This window comes from Sorghum bicolor, chromosome 1 (assembly GCF_000003195.3).
Source record: "Sorghum bicolor cultivar BTx623 chromosome 1, Sorghum_bicolor_NCBIv3, whole genome shotgun sequence".
NCBI classification, from domain to species: Eukaryota; Viridiplantae; Streptophyta; class Magnoliopsida; order Poales; family Poaceae; genus Sorghum; species Sorghum bicolor.
The window spans coordinates 64,774,688-64,797,075 of record NC_012870.2 but is presented as its reverse complement, the minus strand read 5'-3'; the positions used below and the strand labels follow the sequence as shown (position 1 = coordinate 64,797,075).

The window sequence follows — 22,388 nt, the reverse complement described above, 5'->3', positions numbered from 1 at the left end:
AAATAAAAAAGTAGAACTTTGTTAAGACTAATAAGAGACAATTGTTATATAACTTGGCTTTTGTAGCTTGACTTATAGCCAAACAACTTACCTCTATTATTGACCTTACACTTAGTTGTAGTTAGTTTCTACCTCGCCCTATCTTGGAGCTTTCTTGAACTTCGCTCTATCTTGGAGCTTTCTTGAACTTGTGCATAGTAAGCAGATATCCCCATCGATGGAGTATGTATGTTTTTAATACTTTGTAAACTTCATTTTGCTTTCTATAAAAGCAGAATCGTTCCTTCATTAAAAAAAAGAGAAAGTTAACAATCAGTTAATTATATTTGGCAACAATTATAGGAATCTTGATTGGACTAGAACATGTATTTATACACCTCGGCTCCACGAGAAATGTCATGGCCCAACAGTCGTTTCAACTTGAAGTTTTCAATAACACCCCTTGAAGTCCGAAGCTCTCACCAATTCCTCCATAGACCCTAACCTGCATGACCGCATCTTTGATACACATCACAATCTCAAAAAAAAAAAAAAACTTTGTATCACGAGCTTCACCGACCATGGCCTTGTTTAGTTCCCAAAATATTTTACAAAATTTTCTACATTTCCCATCACATCGAATCTCGTGGCATATGTATGGAGCACTAAATATAGATAAAAAATAATTAATTACACAGTTTACCTGTAATTTGCGAGACGAATCTTTTGAGCCTAGTTAGTCCATAATTGGACAATATTTGTGAAATACAAATGAAAGTGCTACTATTCATATTTTGCAAAAAAAATTAGAAGTAAACAAGGCCCATGGCACAAAATCCCAAACCTTTCTCAGCTCTTCTCTAGCAATGGATGACCTTATTGATTCAATGGAAACATTTGAATCTAGTTCTTAAAGGACAAGGACTCCAAATTCCAAGTCTCATTTCTCATGATCCCAATCTATTGAAGAAGTCAACTAGGGTCAATGTTGGTTAAGTCGATGGTTGACTTAATAAAATCCTCAAGGCTATCGCCCAAGAAATGATCTTTGGACCTATAAATGGTTTCTTACAAGCTCTATAGGGTGTATTAAAGGCTCCAATATCAATCTCCTCTCTCCACACCCAAACTTTTAAATATTTTATCTCGACCATCCGATGATCTGACGGACTGTCTGCCAGATTATTTCTCCAACGTAGCTTGTTCGTTTAAACTTATCAACCGAATCTGTCAACCATTCAACAATATTTTTCTCCCACAATAAATCAGCTATCGGTACTTTCTACCATGGCTAGCTTATCATGACCAAACGAACCTAAGTTGTTTTCCTCTCCTTTCTCTTGACCCCACCTGTCAGCTCGCAAATCGGGATCTTCCAGGTAGCTGTTTCAGCTCTCTCCCCACGCCACCACTCGTGGCTCGTGGGTCATTTGGCCTGGATTTGAACTCGTACACGTAAGTTACTTCCAGTATATATTTTAGTGCAAACAGTTGGATATACGAGATCTTTGCATCCTCCTCTTACCACGTCACCGTTTAGTTTATTTCGCTTTAGACACGTCACCGTATTTTGCTAATCATAAGAAAATAGGGTAACACACGTCAGAGGATTCGTATTGTCAACGACATTCTAGTTCGTGCGTCATTTGGCCTGGACACAGGTAGTTACAGTTGCTCTTGTTTTAGCTGAATTTTGACCTCGAACAAAACTGGTCGGTCGGTTGATCTGTCATTGTGTGTCGTGTCAAAATGGCATTGGGGCCACGAATCTCCCGACAAAATTGCTTGGTGAGCTCTCTTGGGACAGTATAATTCATCAGCTAAGACCGTTTTTTCCCCTTTTGCTCAAGTTCTGAAAGATATGGCTAATTAACCAAACTTGCCGCGCGGTATCAGCTAAGACTTTACTGTTTGTGAAAGAAGAAATGATATATAGGACAGACTCAGTGCAGTTTGATGTTTTTTTTAAAAAAAAAATTACACAGTACAACTTAGATGGTCATATGGTCATAAATACACGCACATTTCTCATATGAATTGACGATCGATTTTCGAACGTAAAATTGAAAAAACCATCTTACTCCAAATTGTGGTGAACGAGCAGATTCAATAGCTTTTAACTACATTTTAAGTCACCCAATTCACATAAATTAGGAGAGATTAATGTGGAAAATTAAACTCTCACGCGTATAGCTACACTCTAAACAACAAAAGTGTTCCATTGTACTGCAGCCCATACTCTTATCATCTATATGGGGAAGCATCAGAGATAAATGGTACTCCTCCTGTGCTAGAAAAAAGAGAGTACATTTATGACATCATATAGGTATGCTATAAAAAAATTATATAAATAATAATTCTTAATTGATACCACAAAAAATTTAATTACTATTATTTTCTATAAACCTAGCCACACTTAAGATGACCTGACCTAGGAGGAAGCTAGAAATGCTCTCCTTTTTGACCGGAGTGTGCATTTTGTTTTCTATGAAAATGGTATTCCTACTGGCCTTGTTTAAATCTCTTTTTTTTTGAATTTTGACATTATACCACATTTGTTTGTATTTGATAATTATTGTCTAACCAAGGACTAACTAGATTTAAAAGATTTGTCTCGTAAATTACAGACAACTATGCAATTATTTATTTTTTATTTATACTTAATGTTCCATGCATGTGTCACAAGATTCAATGTGATGAAAAATCTTGAATAATTTTTGGATTTTAGGGTGAACGAACAAGGCCTGCAAATGTAAATTGTTTAGAGCTTTGGCTTAGTCAGCAAGGCTAAACTTCAACGGGCAATTTTTATGAAAATATGATATTTTGGATAGGGGGTATTTTTATATTATTATGGAATTACTATTTATGATGATAGTGGCACCAAACTTAATATCATGAAATGCTCTTTTTTTGCGAGACCCACTTACAGACACAGATGCTCATATACACGAGCGCACACTCACCCCTATAAACGCATGGACGCACACCCTACCCCTATCAACACCTCCGAAGAACCGAGTTGGATCGGCAAATCTTGAGATTGATGAAGTCACCACAAGTGCCTTGTTGTCGACGGTTACGTCGCCTACCACTGAAAGTACAGCGCCGTTAAATCTTGGAATAAATCTAGAAAAATACGAGCACCAATGTCAAGTCGATGACTTGAATCCAGGTGGACAGGTTCCACTACAAGGAAACCAATCAGGTGATCTATGATCAATTTCGTTTTTTACATTGCTAGCTATTGGTGGTCAAAAGTAAAAATATTAAAACGATCCACATACATTTGTATACAGTTAATAGTTTTGTAGTTGGTTTTGCGCGGAACCATTCATGCATGTATATGTGAACCTTTTTTTTGCAGGAAAACGGATAGAGTCATAACTGAAATTACTGTTGGCTGATTTATTGTGAGAGAAAAACACTGCTGACTGGTAGAAAAAGCGGGAAAAGGTCAGTTTTAACCACCATCGCCACTTTTTTCCCTCCAGTTTCATATTAGCGCCATTTTATCATTATTCATGTTCTCTTTTTTGTGCATTGAGAATAGATGAAAAAAATTGAATTAAAGGCATATCAATTAAGCTTTCGGGGTTAGTTTTATCACTCTGGATATCTTCGCCGAGAATATATGGAAAGCAACAGTAGACTTTGTTTTCTTTAAAGTGTACTCTTTTCTTTAATTTGATAATCCACACAATTGTGCTGAAACCCTTGTCACAATTGGCTCTCTATATATTGTGGAGGTTAGAATTATTCCCTTTTTATATAAAAAAAATCTGTCATAATGGGCTTTATTTATTTAATAGAAGAATTAATTAAAAAGAGGAATCATATGGGTGTCGGTTATATCGATCGATGTTCCTTAAATGAGAACAAGCACAAGGCAGAAAGAATTGGAATATTTAGACACTCACATAAATAAGAAACCAGTTATACGTACGTACGTTGACCCCTCAACGCAAATGCCGGGCAGTGCGTAGCCACACAAGCGCAAAGAGACGAATCCAATCACCAAAACCACGGACACATCATTATACGTATACACACATAAATGCATAATTCTAGTATAATTAAGAAGATGCCATGCAAGCAAGGAATCCAAAATACGATGCATGCCCCCATAGCATATTATACGGTCTACTAAACACCCTCATTAGGAGCACGGATGATACCTTAATCCCCACATGATGGACGTGGATGCGACAATTATATGTCTAAACCAGGAACGCCAGGGTGTTTCTAACAACGCTGATCGTACATCTGTGCCATGATTTAGGCCCTGTTTAGTTGTAGATGAAAAATATTACCGTCTATCAATTGACAAATAAAACAAAAATGCTACGATACTCAGACAAGCATGGATCTCTTTTTTTTTACAACAACCATATTTTATTAACCACAGCAAGCTGCTATTAAGATAGTTACATTGGTGAGGTTTACATTGAATAGAGCCTAGTAGCGGAGCTAGAAGCTTTCATGAGCCTGGGCAATCTTCATTATGCAAAACGTATTTAGCTAGTAAACTGCAACACTCTTTTTGGATACAAAAGAAATTTTCTTTTAAAAATCGCCGACAAGCCCGACGGACTGCCCGGGGTGGCGGGGCGGTGGCTCCGCCACTGGTAGAGCCTGAATGAGGGAGCATATAAATCCACATTGAAATCTATTACAATGGAAGGCTTGTGTAGAGGTAGTGGAACTTTTTGAAGAGTTGAGCTTACAAGCTGCTTGCAATATTGAAATATGACTACGTATATGGTTTGAACGGATCATTACACCAGAAGAGGTCATGTCTGACGTATGTACGTGGCTGCTGGCGAAACTGCTGCGTACGTGCACCTACAGTACGTGAGACTCTACGGACTCAACACCTTCCATGGAAGCTTCCAATGCTACTAGTAGTACGAGAAGTTGGTAGAGGGATCATTGTTAGCCCTTGTTTAGTTCAAAAAAAAAATTACAAAATTCTTTAGATTCTCCGTCACATCGAATCTTGCGACATACGCATAAAACATTAAATATAGATAAAAAATAACTAATTATATAATTTACCTATAATTTGCGAGACGAATCCTTTGAATTTAGTTAGTCTATAATTAAATAATATTTATCAAATATCAACAAAAATGCTACAGTATTTTTATAAAATTTTTTAGAACTAAACAAGGCCTTAATTTTTTGGATGCACCGATGGATAGATCTATGCAGCCGCCAGCAGAGCACGTACACGTCGGTGCACATGAGGGACAGCAAGGTGGCAAATCTAAGATGGATGACATGCATGTCTCTTTATCTGGAAATCATGGCGCGCGAGAACGACGACAGCCGGATTTGTGGGCTCCGACATGTAATTTTGTCTGTTTATTATTGTATTATTACTAGAATTATAGTACGGTGATGCACTTTCCCTAGCGGCGGCTCTGAATCTGGGGTCGGACGGGAACCACACAGGAAAGAGCCCGTTCCACCGCTACTGATGGTCTTCATCAGCACCGTCAACTGCCTTTTTCGGTTTTCTTTATTATACACTAGCTAGGGAACGCCAGGTATATCCTAGCTAGTATCTTCGTTATCTTACGAAAAAAAGTTAAGTTATTCATGGTTGTCATGGTACGGAACACGCCAGGTACGTGCTTGTGCTTTCTAAACGACGTACAAGACGGACGGTCACACTATACGGAAATGGTGGAATTATCTTAGTGGTTTTAAGCAGTAATACTAAACGGTCACTTGTCATAATATATAGGAATTTCACTAGGAGGTATTTAGTAGAAAAAAATTAAACTAAATTTTGAATACCAAAACATTGGAAAAACTCTACCTTACTAAAAGAATTTTACTATTCTGGCTGAGTGCACTCCTACAGCGCGGATGTATGCACCGAGCTACTTTTGTATAACACAATGCATTAAGGCCCTGTTTAGATTGGAGATGAAAATTTTTTGAGTGTCACATCGAATGTGTCGGGAGGAGTTTTTAGAAACTAATAAAAAAAAATTACATAACTCGTCTGGAAACTGCAAGACAAATCTATTAAGTATAATTAATTTATCATTAGCACATGTGGATACTGTAGCAGTTAAGGCTAATCATGGACTAACTAGGCTTAAAAGATTTGTCTCGCGATTTTCAACCAAACTATGTAATTAGTTTATTTTTTATCTACATTTAATGTTCCATTTATGTGTTCAAAAATTCGATGTAATGGATGAAAAATTTTTGGGTGGGGAACTAAACAGGGCCTAAATAGTTACAAACTCACTCGATGGTAGCCACGATTTTAAATTAATTAAAGCGGTTCAAGTTAATATAAAGTTTTAATAGTACATAGTAATATGAATATGATATATTTTGATATACAAAATATATAATATCAAAACACAATATAAACTGGTAACAAAAAGTCTTACTAATGTTTTGAACGAAGGAGCAACAAATTGGGGCTCCGGTGGCTAGTTGTGGAGGCAGAATTGCTCGAAGCCCCTCCAAACAAGCTCTTAAAGTAAGGAATAAACTCTGAACTTTGTTTAAAGCAGATTACAAGGAACACTTTTATTATATTGTAGTAGTGGGCTCTAAAATCTTCCCGTAATATATGCGCCTTTTATTGAAATATTATAATATATGCAAATTTTGTTACAAGAGCAAATTAAACTTGCACGTACTATATGTTTTAGAGTATATACATGCGTCTCCCTTAACGGCGCCGGTGCCGGCCGGTGATTTATGTATTTGGAACATATATAATATGATACAGTACTAATGTATGAATGAAACTTTATGCTGGAAATTAATGGAGTGTGTCACTTTCGTGTGTGGCCTGATAATGAACAGGACCCTGGGATAAGCTAAAGCTGCACTTTCCACTAATGATTGTATCGATCAGCGTCTGACTATATAGCCCCTAGTGGCCAGTGTCCACGTCGACCGGTTGGTACGGCTAGGAAAAATATATGCTTGTTTGAAAAAAGTTTGTAAGTGGAGCAAATGATTAGAATACATGCATTGTTGTGAGGCTGGGTGGTGATGAGATGGTACGTCCGTCCATCGCCAGTTTAATTGATAGTCAGTGAACCAGTGATCATACATTGTATTTGTAGTATCGGCAAAAAGCTCATCATTATCAATCTTCCTCTAATTGGCAACTACACTATTATTATATACAGTAGTTGTGTGCATTTATTGTTTTAGAAAGCATTTGGGAAAAATACTTGTCTGCGACGCGTTTACGTTCGTATATATGGCAAATTTGAAGGTATTATTGCTATTATTTCAACTGAATATATATTTTATAATAGAATGCTTGATTTCTGAAGAACCTAGCTCAGATAACACCGGCTACGATACCTGTAGATAAAAGTCTGGTTTGTCCTCTGATAAAAGTTGAGCGTGTAGTATGGCAGTAGTAGCATATAGTATATGTACGCTATCTGTCCTAAAATAACTGTCGTTAAAATAACTGTCGTTTTAAGTTTTCATGTCGCAAGTTTGACTAGATTTATAGAAAATACGTGTAACATTTGTATCTCTAAATAAATTTATTAAAAAACTAGATTCAAAGATCTTTCTAATAATACTAATTATTTTACATAAATATTAATATTTTTAATATATATTTTAGTTAAAGCTATTTTCTCGGAAAGTGAGAACGATAGTTATTTTTTTGTGAATGACAGAGAGTGAGCCTAAATTTACTCAAGTCAAGTGTGTACTTGTAGTACGAGTTAAAACAGCAGGAGGGTAATTAAGCTTTGCCGCTGCCAGGTGATGCGGCAGGGCAGGGCAGCCGGAGTCGGCAGGGGCAGTCCAGCAAAAACGCCATGGGTTGCCATACTGGCGCGGGCGCGGCGGCGCGTACCCGTCCGTGCCGACGCGGCCACGTGATGACGGCGGGTCAGTTGGCGGTGGTCAAAACTTGCAGCAGTGCCACTGCCACCGCACAGGCAGGCAGGCACAGCACTAGCAGTACCTCTCACTAGGGACTTGTTTCACTTTTCGGAACTGTAGCAATTTCGTTTATTTGTGACAAATATTATCCAATCATGGACTAACTAGGATCAAAAGATTCATCTTTTAATTTACAGCTAAACTACGTAATTAGTTTTTGTTTTCGTTTATATTTAATGTTTCATGCATGTGTCACAAGATTCGATGTGACGGAGAATCTTGAAAACTTTTTGATTTTCAGAGTGAACTAAACAAGGCCTGGTACTCGCTGTACGGTGAGTGTACGTACACGGTACACAACATTAAATACAGGGGTCGTGACTCGTGGAATCCAAGGTAGAGCTAGCAGTTTGTTCGTAGGCTTTGTTTAGTTTCAAAATTTTTTGCAAAATATGAATAGTAATAATTTCGTTTGTATTTGATAAATATTGTCTAATCATAGACTAACTAGACTTAAAAGATTCGTCTCGTCAATTCCGACCAAACTGTGTAATTAGTTTTTATTTTCGTCTATATTTAATATTTCATGCATACGTCTAAAGATTCGATGTGACGGAAATCTGAAAAATTTTACAAAATTTTTTAGAAAGTAAACAAGGCCTTAAAAAAAACAGAACTGGATGTTAAGGTAGAGAAAAAAAAAAGAGAGAAAAAAATGAGAAATAGGCTGTAATGGAGCGCGGCTGGTGGGCGGTGGCCATGTCGGCCGTCGTGGTTGTCTTTGGATCCATGGTCTACTATGAGCAAGTATTATAGTGGGCTGTAAGCCAGCTAAATATTGAGGTAAAGGAAAGAAGAGAGGAGAAAGAGGAGAAGCAGACTGTAAACTTACAACCAGCTTAGATAAAAAACCAAAAAAAACTTTATAAAAGAGATAAGTGGGCTATCAAATGAGTTGTATTATTAATCTTGTTCTACAACATATCTTTACCTTCAGGGCAGCCCTAACGGCCTGACATGTTTACTAGCTACCAGGAATACCTGACTAACCCTAACCAAACACCCCCTCATCTACTAGCACGGACACAAATCGCTGAGCTCACACACCTCTCAAAGTCTCTAACATGTTTCCTGCTATCTGCTTTTTTATTTTGTGAATAATTTTTAGCCTCCACAGCAGTTTACGATTTACAAAGTTTATTGTGGACACTATGGGATAAGAGATATACACATCTTATTCAATAAAGCTAGTCTCAATGATTAGAGTTTCATGAACATTAAATATACTAATGTGGCACTATATTAATAAAGAGAGAAATAATAAGAGTTTTATAAAAGTAGAGAGAGTTTTATCCCCATGAAATTCTTCTGCACTATTTTTAAAATATGGATGTGTTGAAAACTGTGTCATAAAACTTACACTGATGATGGCCTAAGACCTTGTTTAGATGCAATTTTTTGTGGATTTTGTCACTGTATCACTTTTGTTTGTGTTTGATAAATATTATCTAACTAGGTAAATGCCCGTGCGTTGCTACGGGAATCTTAAAATTTTCAATACAATTTAATACAATAAAAAAATAGCAAGTTAGGAACTTAAATTTTCAACAAAGTAAGAGTATCAAAAAATAGTGGGTCCAAATGCAGACAAATAAATTTTAATTTGGCTTAGCAACATAATGTTTCGAGCCTTCAAATAAATAAGTGTATGATAGATAAGTCCTCCACAACTGTCTCTTTCATTGTCTTATGTCTGTGATGCGACTAAGATATTATAATGGGTCGAAATAAAGACAAATAAATTTTAACTTAGCTTAGCAACATAATGTTTCGAGCCTTCAAATAAATAAGTGCATGATAAATAAGTCCTCCACAACTGTCTCTTTCATTGTCTTATGTCTGTGATGTGGCTAAGATATTCTCGTACGTATAGAGGAATCATGCAACACCGTGAATTCCCATCATACGCTAATAGGCCGATCACAAATTTCTTTCGTAGTCTTTGGCCATCCCGTGCACAAAACAAACATAGATAATAAGTTGTAAATACATATAAGTTGGCCATCGTGTTGGGCCACCAAGGACATGGCCCACGCGGCCGCTAGGCTGTCTGGGCCAAAAATCTCAAGCATGGGCAATCGATCTGGCAATCATGATCGATGGACATTTTAGTTTTCATTCTCAACTGACCATTGCTACCTGATCCAAGCACTCTCAAGCATGACCATTGCTTAAGAGTGCTTGTGCATTGCTACGAGAGACTACTCATTGTGTATACATGCATTATCAGCTAAAACAATATCGATTCAATCTTATGGTGTTTTTTTACATCATCAAATGTACCAGACATATTTTCATTTAAATAAAGATCTATTGATGACATATGCTCTTTCAAAAGTATTTGTTAGGATTTGACATGAAGCAAATAAAATTGTTTAAAATAATGAGATGGGATGGCATTACCATTCTACAAATTCAGACCACAATTAAGCATTCACAGTCTAGTTATTTGATACAAATTAAATATAATGCAAAAATATTAATAGATTGAATACACACATAAAGAGAAGTTTTGCATGAAACCACACCAACGAGATGAGGGTCCGCCTGCCAAGGCTCTAAGGATGATGAGTTGTGAGTTGAGCGAATGAGGAATGAGCGTTCAATTCTTATATGCTCAGCCATAGTTTATAAAGTGGTTGTTGTCTGTCACTGGCAGCTTGCCGTGTGTCAGGCCAGCAGGTGTGGCCCGAACAGCACCGCTTGGCTGTACGCGTACTCTGGCCGGTCATCTGAAATGAAAGCTCCATTTCAACCTATATATAGTTCAGAGTTCAGAAACATTTGTTTTTGTTCAGGAAAAGGGAGAACACTCTCTTCAATCTCTACCTAGCCAATACATTCAATGCCAATATTTTTCTAAGATTTCCTACCTTTCGGTTCCTCAGTTCTAAGGGTAATGAAGAATTGGAGGTCAAGCTATCATCAACTCAGAGTTTGGTCACCATCAAGAAAGCACCTGCAACAAAACAAAACATGAAGCAAGTTATAGGAAACACATTTTTTTCATGAAGGAGCATGAATCACCCTCATAGCCCCGAAAGAAATAGTATCAAATTTGATATTTTTAAATCAAGATTCTCATATACCATACTTGAGTTGCCATAGGATGTCAGATTGAGTTCCTGGCTATTCAGAATTGCCATTGTGCCATCTATTGATGTTGGGATCCTAACATTCACCTTTGCTCTAGCTGCGCACCTCCCTGAGTATTTGAAATGTCAAAGAAACAATAATATAATGCTTACCCTTGCAACCAACAATGGAGCCTGAAGATCATGGCTGACCGACAATTTAATTCTTGAGAAGCTGCCTTCACAGAAGTGGTGAATGCAACTTTGAAAAAGGGGTCCGTTGATTACATATCGTTGGAATGATTTTCCACAGCCTTAACATTAATCCTTTGATCCAAACAAATAGAGAAAGCACAACGGCTTATTTCACCTGATTGGACAACTGACTTTTGAACTTTGGATGCAATTTTCACTCGGAATGAAACACATATAAGACACTTGGGCATCCATTCCTATAACAGAACAAAGAATCTCTTCCAAACTGCATCAACCAAGGGGAGAGTTTCTTCTGACCGGTTAAGAATAAGCTATAACATATAATTTTTTGAAACTTGGCTACCTACTGTTACAGCTCAATGTCATTGCCTTTTTTCCTGCTTGATATCCTTTTGTCCTTCAAATTACTGAGCACAACAGTGGAGCAGCATGGGCAACCTTAAACTAAAATGGTTAGGGAATTCTGTCAAGAATAGGCTACGTGACTCAGCAATGAGGTATCTTTGGGGCTGGAGGCCAATAAGGAAACTAAAGCTTCAAAGAAACACATTCAGGTATTGCCCCCTTTTCCACTGTTTTGTGGTTGATCCAAGTTTAAAATGCCTCATTACTAAGCAAAAATACTGTGATGTACATCTAGAACCTAGAACTGAAGCAGACAGTAGTAAGGCTGAAATTAACCACATTAGTTCCAGGCTTCACTAATTCACAACATCTAGAACCGGAGTGCAGGCAATGCGATGCTCACATATTACAGACCTAGGAGTATCTACTTACAGAATAGATCAGTGCACATGTAAACTATAGTAGCAGTAATTGACAGTTAAGAATGTTTATAACTCGAGATGGGCTCAATAGTGGAATCCTATCATCACCAAGTTGAGTCACCCCCATTTGGAGACAAAAAATGTGGGTAATAACACCACAACAATCTACATGAAGGAGATAAACATACTGATTGGCATATATTTGGTCAGACTCAAAATGGCAGGAATTGTCTTCATGGCTAATCCCAACAAAGAAACAGGTCACTTGCCTACAAGTAAGGACAGAGCATTGACACCTTTATAGAAGAAGCTAAATCAATCTATAGGTAAGGATGATAGAGCATTGACATCTTTATACAAGAAACTGAATAAGAAATAAATAATTTGTTGCCAAATTCACCGTACCACTTTAATTTTTCGGATGCACATATTGGGTTTGGTAGACAACTGTCTGCCATCCAAATATCTACACAAATAAGTTCTCTGTCTTTGTGCTCTCCAAATAGCTGCAGAACAAAATGAGTAACATGTTAGTTCTCTAACTATATGCAGAAAGTGCAGGATAACCAATGCATCAGGAGGCCAAGAATAGGTTACATATCAGGATGAGGGATATACAAATGGAGAGTTAATGATTTTGGTCCTTAAGTGATTCAGTATCAGAATCCAATATATATACATAAAGTCACATAATTTGACACTTGTTAGCATGGCAGTTTAGTAATGATAAGGAGACTTGCACCGCCATGTAGGAATAGGCACAATCTGCAATTCACACAAACCAAGCTTCCTGCATCGAGATCCTGCCTCGCGAACGGCCGCCGGGGCTGGGACTGGTGATCTATTGCCGACGAGGGGCAATGGCGCAGGCGAGCGAGCGAATAGGCTGGGTGACGGCGCGACGCAGCACCGCCGAACGAGTCAGAGGTGATGTTCAGCCCCCGATGTCCATCTTGTCCTTCTGTAGGTGATCTTGGACATGGTCTTCACGATGGCCGATGGCGCCGCCTCCTCCTCCACCCAATCCTCATCTGAACCCTAGCGCCGCCGCACGCCACGTCCCACCTCCACCAGTAGGCAGCAGCTTGCTCGGCTCTAGATCCCACGCTGCGACAGGGCGCCACACCACACCACATGGCGGTGGACGCGGCGCAGCAGGGCTCGCGTGCCCATCGAAGGTGCGGCGGCGGCGCGCCTCATAGCCATGACCTTCGCCCGCTCTTGTCCTCAGCCGCGTCCTCCGCGGCGGCGGCGAGGAGGGGAGGAAGTTGCCACCCAAGTCGCCCTCGTCGGCGGCGTTGTCATTCTACGGCTCGCCGACCTCGTCCAGGCTGGCCGGACTCGGCGGGCTCATCGACCCGCGTTGTATCCTATCGCCCGGCCACGTCTCCCCCATCTACCCTGATGCTGACACGGTCCCGCCGCCGCCACTCTCGCTCCCTTCTCCTCCTCCTCCGCCTGCTTCCTTCGTTGAGGATTCACCAGTTGTACGCCCCGCGGAGCAGCCGATGGTGGTGCTGCTGGCGTCGACGGCATTGCCATTGGCCACGATGGCGCCGCCGCCGCCAATGGTGGCCATGCGCGAGGAAGCGGAAGCGGCGACTCTGGATCTGAGGCTTGGTGGTTTGCGCGGTGCGCGTTGGTTGCGTCCCTGCATGTGGGGCCCACCTGTCGGCGCGAAGGAGTCCGGGCGATGCTTGGTCGCGGGCGGAGCGAAGGAGTCTGTGGACGATTGTTGTTTGTATGTTTTAGTTGTAGAGATTATGGACTAACTAGCTAGGCTCAAAAGATTCGTCTTGCAAATTACAGATAAATTATGTAATTAGTTATTTCTTTTATTTTTATTTAATGCTGTGGCGCAAGATTTGATATGATGAAAAATCTAAAAAAAATGTGTAAAATCTTTTAGAATTAAACAAGTCCTTAAAACAAGTCTACAAATCCCGGACCGTTTTGCATGTATTGACCTTTGACCGCCGGTCTTGTTTAGTTCCAAAAAATTTTGCAAAATAGGAATAGTACCACTTTTGTTTGTATTTGACAAATATTATCCAATCATGTACTAACTAGACTTAAAAGATTCGTCTCGTCAATTCCGACCAAACTGTGCAATTAGTTTTTATTTTCGTTTATATTTAATACTTCATGCATGCGTCTAAAGATTTGATGTGACGGAGAATTTAAAAAATTTTGCAAATTTTTTTGGGAACTAAACAAGGAAAGCGAAATGAGCATAAATGCTAGCGAAACCATTTTGGTGAAAAAGTCAAGGATTGCACTGACTTGTTCACTTTGAGAGTTTATGAGCTGAATCTATCAGTATTTATTGTTTTTTTCTCACAATAAATTAGTCAGTAATATTTTTTGCTATAGCTTATCAGCCAATCGAACATATGGCGTGGGCGCTTATGCGCGCGCTAGTATTCGCAATCACCAACTGCGTGCCGTTTGATTTGATCTTAATCTGCTTCATTAGTTAGCCATAAGATTGATTGAGATCGGGTGTTCCAGCACGGAGTACGCGCCGTGGTCGCCAGCTGCACACCGTACCGTACCCACCCACGACCGATCCAGCTGCTTACTATAGTAGTATACTACCTCTCCTATATAATTTAATTTAATTTAATTTCAGGTGATCCTCCTTCGGTTGACCGCCGGTGCTGGTTGTCGCCACTCAGTGCTCGATCTACTGCTCTACTACCATTAGTGGTCTTAATAGCCAGTGAGACAGCTAGCATATTAGGGTTTCCATATGGGCCTTGTTTAGTTTCTAAAAATTTTTGCAAAATTTTTCAGATTTCCATTCACATCAAATCTTTAGACGCATGTATGAAGTATTAAATATAGACGAAAATAAAAACTAATTGCATATTTTGGTCGGAATTGACGAGACGAATCTTTTAAGTCTAGTTAGTACATGATTAGATAATATTTGTCAAATACAAACGAAAGTGATACTATTTCTATTTTGCAAAAAATTTTGAAACTAAACAAGGCCATAGTCAGCGTGTGACCAGCCGGTGGACCGAGTGTCGGAGTGTGAACTGGTGTTTCGATCCAAGACCACTCCTACCTGCTACATACTCTCTCTATATCCATAAAACAAGTTATTTTGGACAATGACACGGTCTCCCAAGTCTAACTTTGATTTCTTATTTTTATAAAAATATTTATCAAAAAGTGCTATAGATATATTTTTATCAAAGTATTTTTCAAGACAAATCTATTCGTGTGGTTTTCGTATTTTCAAGCTCAGCAGCTTAAAAGTTATTTATGATTTATATTCCTAATGTTTGACCCAAACCTTGTTCAAAACGACTTGTTTTATGGGTATGGAGGGAGTACAACATTATTTTCTAAAAGCAAGTATAATAGTAGGCTGTAAGCCGACTAAATGCTGAGGTGGAGGAAGAGAAAAGAAGAGAAAATAGAAGCAGCCTTCTCGGACACAAGAACCAAAAAAGTTTATAGAAAAATAAATGAATCATGTATTGTTAGTGATGAGCTAACCATTATATAAGTGGGCTATAAAAAGGCTATAAAAAAACCTTATTAAAACTTATTTTATTATTAAAGGTACTTTACTAATAATTTATTTATTTTATAATTTACATATAATTTTTTAATAAAATGAACGGTCAAATACAAAGTATGAAAGTCAAAAACATCCTTTTTTTTAAAAAAAGGGGAGTAGACATCTAATCGTATGTTGCTCAGCCATGACGTACCGTACCAGTACCAGTACACTGACCAGTGACCACCGATAGATATGATGTAGACCCGGTAGATTTGATAGTAACCTCGTCCTGCTTAGGCTTTATTAGTTCTATTTTTTTGGTTTTATGTAATGTATCACTTTCGTTTTTATTTGAAAACTATTATCTAATTATAAACTAACTAGATTTAAAAGATTTATCTCATGATTTACAAGTAATTATAGCTAGACGTAAAATATTCATTTTGCGTTTATAGGCAAATCGTGCAATTAGTTTTTGTTTTTATCTAGATTTAGTGTATATGCCGTAAAATTTGATATAATGAAAAATTTTATTTTTTTTATTTTTAACAAATCAGAAAATCTCGTGGCCCGACCGGCCGGCCCCGTTTCCTACGCCTACACCTACGCGGTTCTAACACGTACTGTACTCTGCTCCTACGGCGCACGCGCGCGCACACACACGACAGAGAGAGACAGACACACTCGCCGTGCGCCGACCGGCCACTTGTGGCAGCAGAGGGAGCGACCCACGTAGTACTACGATGTAATAAACCATGCATGGGACCCACCGCGGACTAGCTAGATCCATCGATTAATCGCATATCATACAATTAATTAGTTCGTTCTCCTCAAAAGTAATAATCTTAATCTTATATTCCTATATATATGGATCGGCTCCCTGTTCTGACCCAAAAACAAATTACTATAATATAAATAATCCATCCACGCTTAACCGGAGCAGTTGAGGTTTTGGATAAGCGTCGATGGAGACGCTGATGGCCCAACTAACCGAAGCCTTTCCGAGTTGAAAACAAGCTCAGACTAGAATTAACCAGCCAGTGAGACAATAAGAGAGCTCGCCGTCCTACCAGCCAGCTACCCTCAAAATTTCCATTCTTTTGTCAAGTACGTACAAGTAGTAGTGGGCATTTCCCTCGCTCATCTCGATCCGTAAAACATTGAAGGTCAACACGGTTTGTATGCAGAAGGTGTATAAATAGCGTTTACTCCTTGACCTCGCAATGGGCCTTGTTTAGTTCACCCCGAAATCCAAAAAGTTTTCAAGATTTTCTGTCACATCGAATCTTACGGCACATGCATGAAGCATTAAATATAGACGAAAATAAAAATTAATCACACAGTTTAACTGTAAATCGCGAGACGAATCTTTTGACCTTAGTTAGTTTATGATTGGACAATATTTACCACAAACAAATAATCCGAAAAATTTTCGGTTTTCGGAACTAAACAAGGCCCAAGACCGACGATCTGAGCACGCAGGGCCCCAGTCGAGCCAAGACCCAATGGCCACAAGCACCAGCAGGTCGCCTCTCGTCTTGTTGTATGACTACAAGGGGAACCAATGCCTCTTTAGCTAAAGGGTCAAAGTGACTCACTCCACGAGTCTGGTCTGAACTCGACCAACGACGGGCCAAACTCTTCGTTGCGTGTTCGTTTATCTGAACAGTTGTGGTTAAAAGTATTTTTTATTGATTTGCTGCGAGAGAGAAAAAACATTGTTAAATAACTGATAACGAATAGACTCATAATTCATGCCCCGGTATAATTTTTTTGCAGCTGTCGTCCGATTTTCCACAACGGAAACCCGCATGGTTCTTGACGTCCAAGCAAGCCCAATTTGCAGTCGTCTTCAGTTTTGCTCCCTCTGGCAGGGCAACGACGCGTCATGTTGAAGCAATTCACCCAGTCATTGCTGGGCTATTTTCTCCCAATCCGCTCTTCACGTTGCCCCAGACTCAGGCATGTTTGGTTCCCGACCAGGCAAAGCCGTTGGCAATTTTGAGCACCTGAATTCACCTACCTGGGCAAGAGCATCCCGGGCTCCCGGCGGCTGGGGCGCCATCCGAACACAACAGCCCCTAAGCCTCTACTATACGCAAGATGAGTTCAAAACTCTATTTGTCCAGCTACAATTTCAAAACCGTGGGACAAATACCTATGATATTCATGTTTTCAAAGAATTAGTTTCCGCTGAATAAATAGCAAAAAATTTTTTCAAAGAAACCGTTGCTAGATTACCAGCCTGTTATGGCACAGCCTGTTCGTTTGGCTGATAAGCCAAATAATGTTTGCTGATTTGTTGTGAAAAAGAACATTGCTGAATGGCTAGGGTATTCAATAGACTATTCGTTAATTTGTTGTAAAAGAAAAATACTGCTAAATGAAGCTCAAACGGCATGCACTTCGTTCCCTCACAAAAATACTAGTATCTTGAAGTGGATCCCAGTCTCAGTGATGGGTTCTCAGCCCTGCGCCTTCCGTTCCATCAGCTTCAGAACAAGGAGCCTACTTCTGGGCTCAGTGGGCAAAGTACATCACAACTCACTAGGGCACCATCACAAGGATAAATAAACCATACAAAATCAAACATGCAACTACAAACTACATAGCAACACTTGAGCACTAGTTTATATTACTGTAATTCAGAATCAGAAGGGAAATGAGGAACAGCAATACGGACCGAGAAGCTCACCAGCTCCAAAGAGACATGCGACTGGATGAACACTGCCATATCAGTTGCAGAAAAAAAAACTTCATGTCATATGGGCACCTGTGCAGTGGTTCAACAGGTCAAACATCAAGGTTCGTTGGTTCACAATCCACTTCACTCATCATAGATGTCGGAATACAAAATACATCATACATGTTCAAAACTCCTAGAGTACACGAGGGTGCTGACAAAAATAATCTGGAAGATATGCGGTTCAGCATAACAGCGACTAGATAGTCACACAGAGCCCTGAGATCTCTGCCTGCGAGGAGACCTGCTAACACTGGGGCTCACACTCCTTGATCTGCTGTCAGCAGGTGAACGCGACATAGATCTCTCTCGAGGTCGAGGAGACGGGGACCTGTCAAGAAGGTAGGAAGGTGGGCCAATCAATTGAACTGGGACATTAACATTACAAGCACATGGAGTTTTCACCAGCACATAGGAGGCGGATGGATGTAAGTCGTACCTTGAATAGTGCTTTCGCTTAGGTGCTGGCGAGTGGCTTGGGCTGTGCGACCTTGATCTACCCCTAGGAGAATCACTGTAACCAGGTGACCTTGAGCGCAACCTCCGATCATAAGAACGGCTTCTGCCACTACAGAAGTAACAAAATGCATGAGTAAATTAGCTTTTGCCTCCTAAAATGCTATTAGCACACGCACAGATGCACAGTTATAGAATGGGTATCATAAGGGGACTAGTACCTCATTCTTTCCCTGGCCCTCATGTCAGAAGGCTTCTTCCTGTTTTCCTCTGCAAAAACAACAGTAATTTCCCTTCCAAGCAGCATCTGCCCATCCATATGGTACTTCGCATCAGAAGCATCCTCAGGATCAAAGTATTGGATGAACCCAAATCCTTTAGGTTCCCTGAAACAGAAAGCAAATTTTAGTATTTTTACTAAAAAAATTGCAATGGTTCAGAATCATTAATGAGAACCCCTGCATAAACAATCAAATCAAGATGCTGCGAACTCTTACTTCCAAGAATGGTGATACACACAAATCAATTCCAATTGATACACAAATCAATCTCAAAGGTAAAGCAGGCACTAAGCTGCTGACCTTGCACTCATCAGTGTTTAGATACACTTGAAACTCTTCATAACTTGCATATCTCTTTAAACCTCTATTTCTTCCTTTTCTTCAATAGTACTCTTAAGACTTGCGTCTTCAAAAAAGTTATTTTCACTGTTAAACTCAGGGGGTGGGTAAAGCAATCCAGTGTAAACCAAAGGAAACAGAGCATAATAATTTAAAAAATCTGTAAAGAACATATTTAATAACATGTTAAAAGCAAGCAACACCAATCATAAGCCTGTTCTGGAGCAAATAATACTTTAGTGTACTAAGCTCAGGTAGTCAGGTAGAGATCGCCAAGTTGCACGTAGTGGGCAAACGCCCACTTACAATAATTAAGACGAGGTGCCTTACCGAGTGTAGTAATCCTTTGGCAGATATATGTCTTTAACGCGGCCAAATTTTCCAAATGGTCTACGAAGGTCATCAGGCCTGCAGTTGTGATAACAGCCAAGTTACAGTTCTCTAGTGTCAAAGAATAATCCATTGTCATCATTGTATGCAATAGGAAGCACCTCATAAACATGGAAAACAAAGGACTTGCAACCAAAAAACTCAGTCAAATCAGGGAAGGGAGAGGTACGCTTCATTGAGACAAATTACGAAGTAGAACACATTGCAAATCCCTCAGAATAGCTAGACAGAACTGTATATATTTTCAATTTCTATCTGTCCTGTACGGGAGCTACATTCCATGGGACTAATTTGAAAAACAAAAAAGATCATGCTTTTTTTATTTGCAATAACAAAAAAGATGCTAGAAGTCTTAATAAAAATTAAGAATTCAATCCTCACACGCCTGCTAATTCTATTCCCTTTGACAAATACCAATATTACAATGAATTACCTATTTTCTCTTAACCAGTTCCATAACTATTGACAGCAGCACCAAAGAAAATCCATTCTCCTACTGATCCAGGAGCAGGGGCAATCTTACCTACAATCCCGACGAAGATTCCTCACCAAAAGACTAGTTGGGAGGTCCCTACCACGGCCTCCATAACGACCACGAGGACTTGGGCTGCGAGTTCTTCTCCTGTAACCTCTTGGCGGCGAAGGACTGTAATCGTAGCTTCTTCCCATGTTGTTCTAAGCATCCAAGAGAAAATAATAAGATCCATTAGAAATGGCACAATAGCAATTCCGTTTCATCAAAATCATGCATTTACATTTCAGACCATCTTCAAACAAAAAAGAATCAAGGCCATGCAGAAAATATATCTACTCAAACAGGCACCAACGTATAAAGTTCTTCATAAGTAGGCTGCACTAAAAGTGAATTGCACAACAAGCGAAACAAAACAAAAGACATTCTGTTATAAACAGCTTGCTTCTTTAGTTGTTTATATATATATATATATATATATATGCAAGGAATCCAACTCCATCCCGTATCTAGAATCATGTGACCAATAGAATCAGTTTTAGAAACTGTTGATTAAGACGCGCTCATGCACATGTCATCTATCATGAACTTAATGCAGTACTACAATCCATAAACATAGGAACAAACAGGTAGCTGTAGATCTGTATGAGCAAATACAACTAATAATGTCTTAAGTGTTGTGCATATTTTGTTTGATGCAGATAGTAAGCACACCAAAGATAGCAAAGTTTTCCTATCTTTACTTCTCACAATTCTACTACGATATTCTACCAGCACGCATCTACCGCCGTCCATCCCACCCTCCCCCAGAGGGAAGTAACAGCTTCAACACGCACACGGCCCTCCACCAAGGCTGTCGCCCCACAAACGACCAATCCCAAAAAAAAAAAAAAACTGAAGAGCTTCCCCTCCCCCTCTGCGCAATGAATGAAACCACTCAATCCGCTCGCCACTTTCAAAATTGTGAGCGGAACACGCCCCTCAGGCCTCAGCCCGAGGCCGACAACGCTCCACCTTCCGCGACGCGATAACGAACTAGGGTTCCTCGACAGGGGGAAAACGACCGAATCGAATTAGACAAAACGCACGCCGAACATCATCCAACCGCGCGCCAGATTCGAAGCGGGGAATGACCACGGGGGAGTACACGGCAGCGCTCACCTCGGCGGAGCAAATCAGACGAGGCTAGGCCTGTCGTGGCGGCAAACAATCAGCAATCAAGGGCGGCGTCCGTAATCCCCTCTTCCCCTCTCTGGAATCGGAGGGAGGCGTACCTCTTTTTGTCTAGGGCACGGGGAGCGGCGGCGGCGGCGGCCGGACGGGTCCGTGGTCTCCTGTCTCCGGAAGCTTCCGAGGTCCGAATGCGACGGGTGTGTGAAGAAAGACAAGGAGCGCGGGGTGGGCGGGGCCGTGAGGTTTTTATTGGAGAAGGGAAACGACGATTGGATTCGGGCCGGTGCAAGAGTTGGGCTGCGGATGTGGAGGGCCACGTTGTTGGGCTATATACTCGTTTGGGCTCGGCGTGGGCCTATAGATCATGGGATCAGGCCCAAAGTTGGGTCAAGGTCTCTGGAATTGTTTTCTTCTTCCCTTGCCAAATGACTCTAAGAGGAAAAAAATGAATTTCAAATATCTATCTGATTCCAAATGTATGTTGCCTCGAACGACGACGCGACTCCAATATAATGATTTGACTGAGATTTTTAAACAGTATACTATTTTATATATACTGAAAGCTGAGTATTATGAAAGCTTTTTTCTACAATCACTCTAGTGATGTCAGTCATATGCATGCTATCAGTCTGTGTTGTGTATTGACAGGTTAAGATGGAAAAATAACCGACTAAAATATGAAAACAAAAATTACGTTCAGAAATGGAGAGTTTATGGTTTTTCTAGTGCTAGCCACTTTTTTAAAAATAAAAAACCGCGAATGGAGCAGCAGTTCAAGCTTTCAACTTTTAACTCGGAGCCTGGTGTGCCCGGCCTTAAGGTGAAAATTTAACATTCACCAACCAGTTACCACTGCAGGAAACTATGTTTCTTTCGAAACTGCTGTTATTTTTCTTCTTTGCATCTTTAACTACTGTGTCTTATGGATGAAGCTAGCCAAGTGTACATACTTGATGCAATTGCCATTATTAATTAGATTGTCAAGTGTACATGATACTTTAATTACTGGAAACTATGTGTATAGGGAC

General features: G+C 39.8%; 1 protein-coding gene and 1 long non-coding RNA gene across 5 annotated transcripts; both read right to left on the bottom strand.

Moving 5' to 3' along the window:
- LOC110431866 lies at window positions 10,337–13,662 on the bottom strand. Of its 3 annotated transcripts, none has more exons than XR_002449340.1 (4): window positions 12,395–13,662; window positions 11,027–12,258; window positions 10,806–10,891; window positions 10,337–10,688 (listed from the first exon to the last, which is right to left on the bottom strand). It is a non-coding gene; the product is annotated as an uncharacterized LOC110431866 (long non-coding RNA). The 3 variants fall into 3 exon arrangements; XR_002449341.1 differs by having other exon boundaries at window positions 11,027–11,137; XR_002449339.1 differs by having other exon boundaries at window positions 11,027–13,662.
- LOC8080764 (serine/arginine-rich SC35-like splicing factor SCL33) lies at window positions 18,224–21,596 on the bottom strand. 2 transcript variants are annotated; one of them, XM_021453929.1, is made up of 6 exons: window positions 21,462–21,596; window positions 20,239–20,390; window positions 19,656–19,733; window positions 18,927–19,091; window positions 18,689–18,817; window positions 18,224–18,580 (listed from the first exon to the last, which is right to left on the bottom strand). In XM_021453929.1, exons 2-6 carry the CDS (start codon window positions 20,382–20,384, stop codon window positions 18,457–18,459), a joined length of 642 nt encoding a protein of 213 aa, XP_021309604.1. In that variant the 5' UTR covers window positions 20,385–20,390; window positions 21,462–21,596; the 3' UTR covers window positions 18,224–18,456. The 2 variants fall into 2 exon arrangements, with proteins under 2 accessions (XP_021309604.1, XP_002465213.1); XM_002465168.2 differs by having other exon boundaries at window positions 21,349–21,575.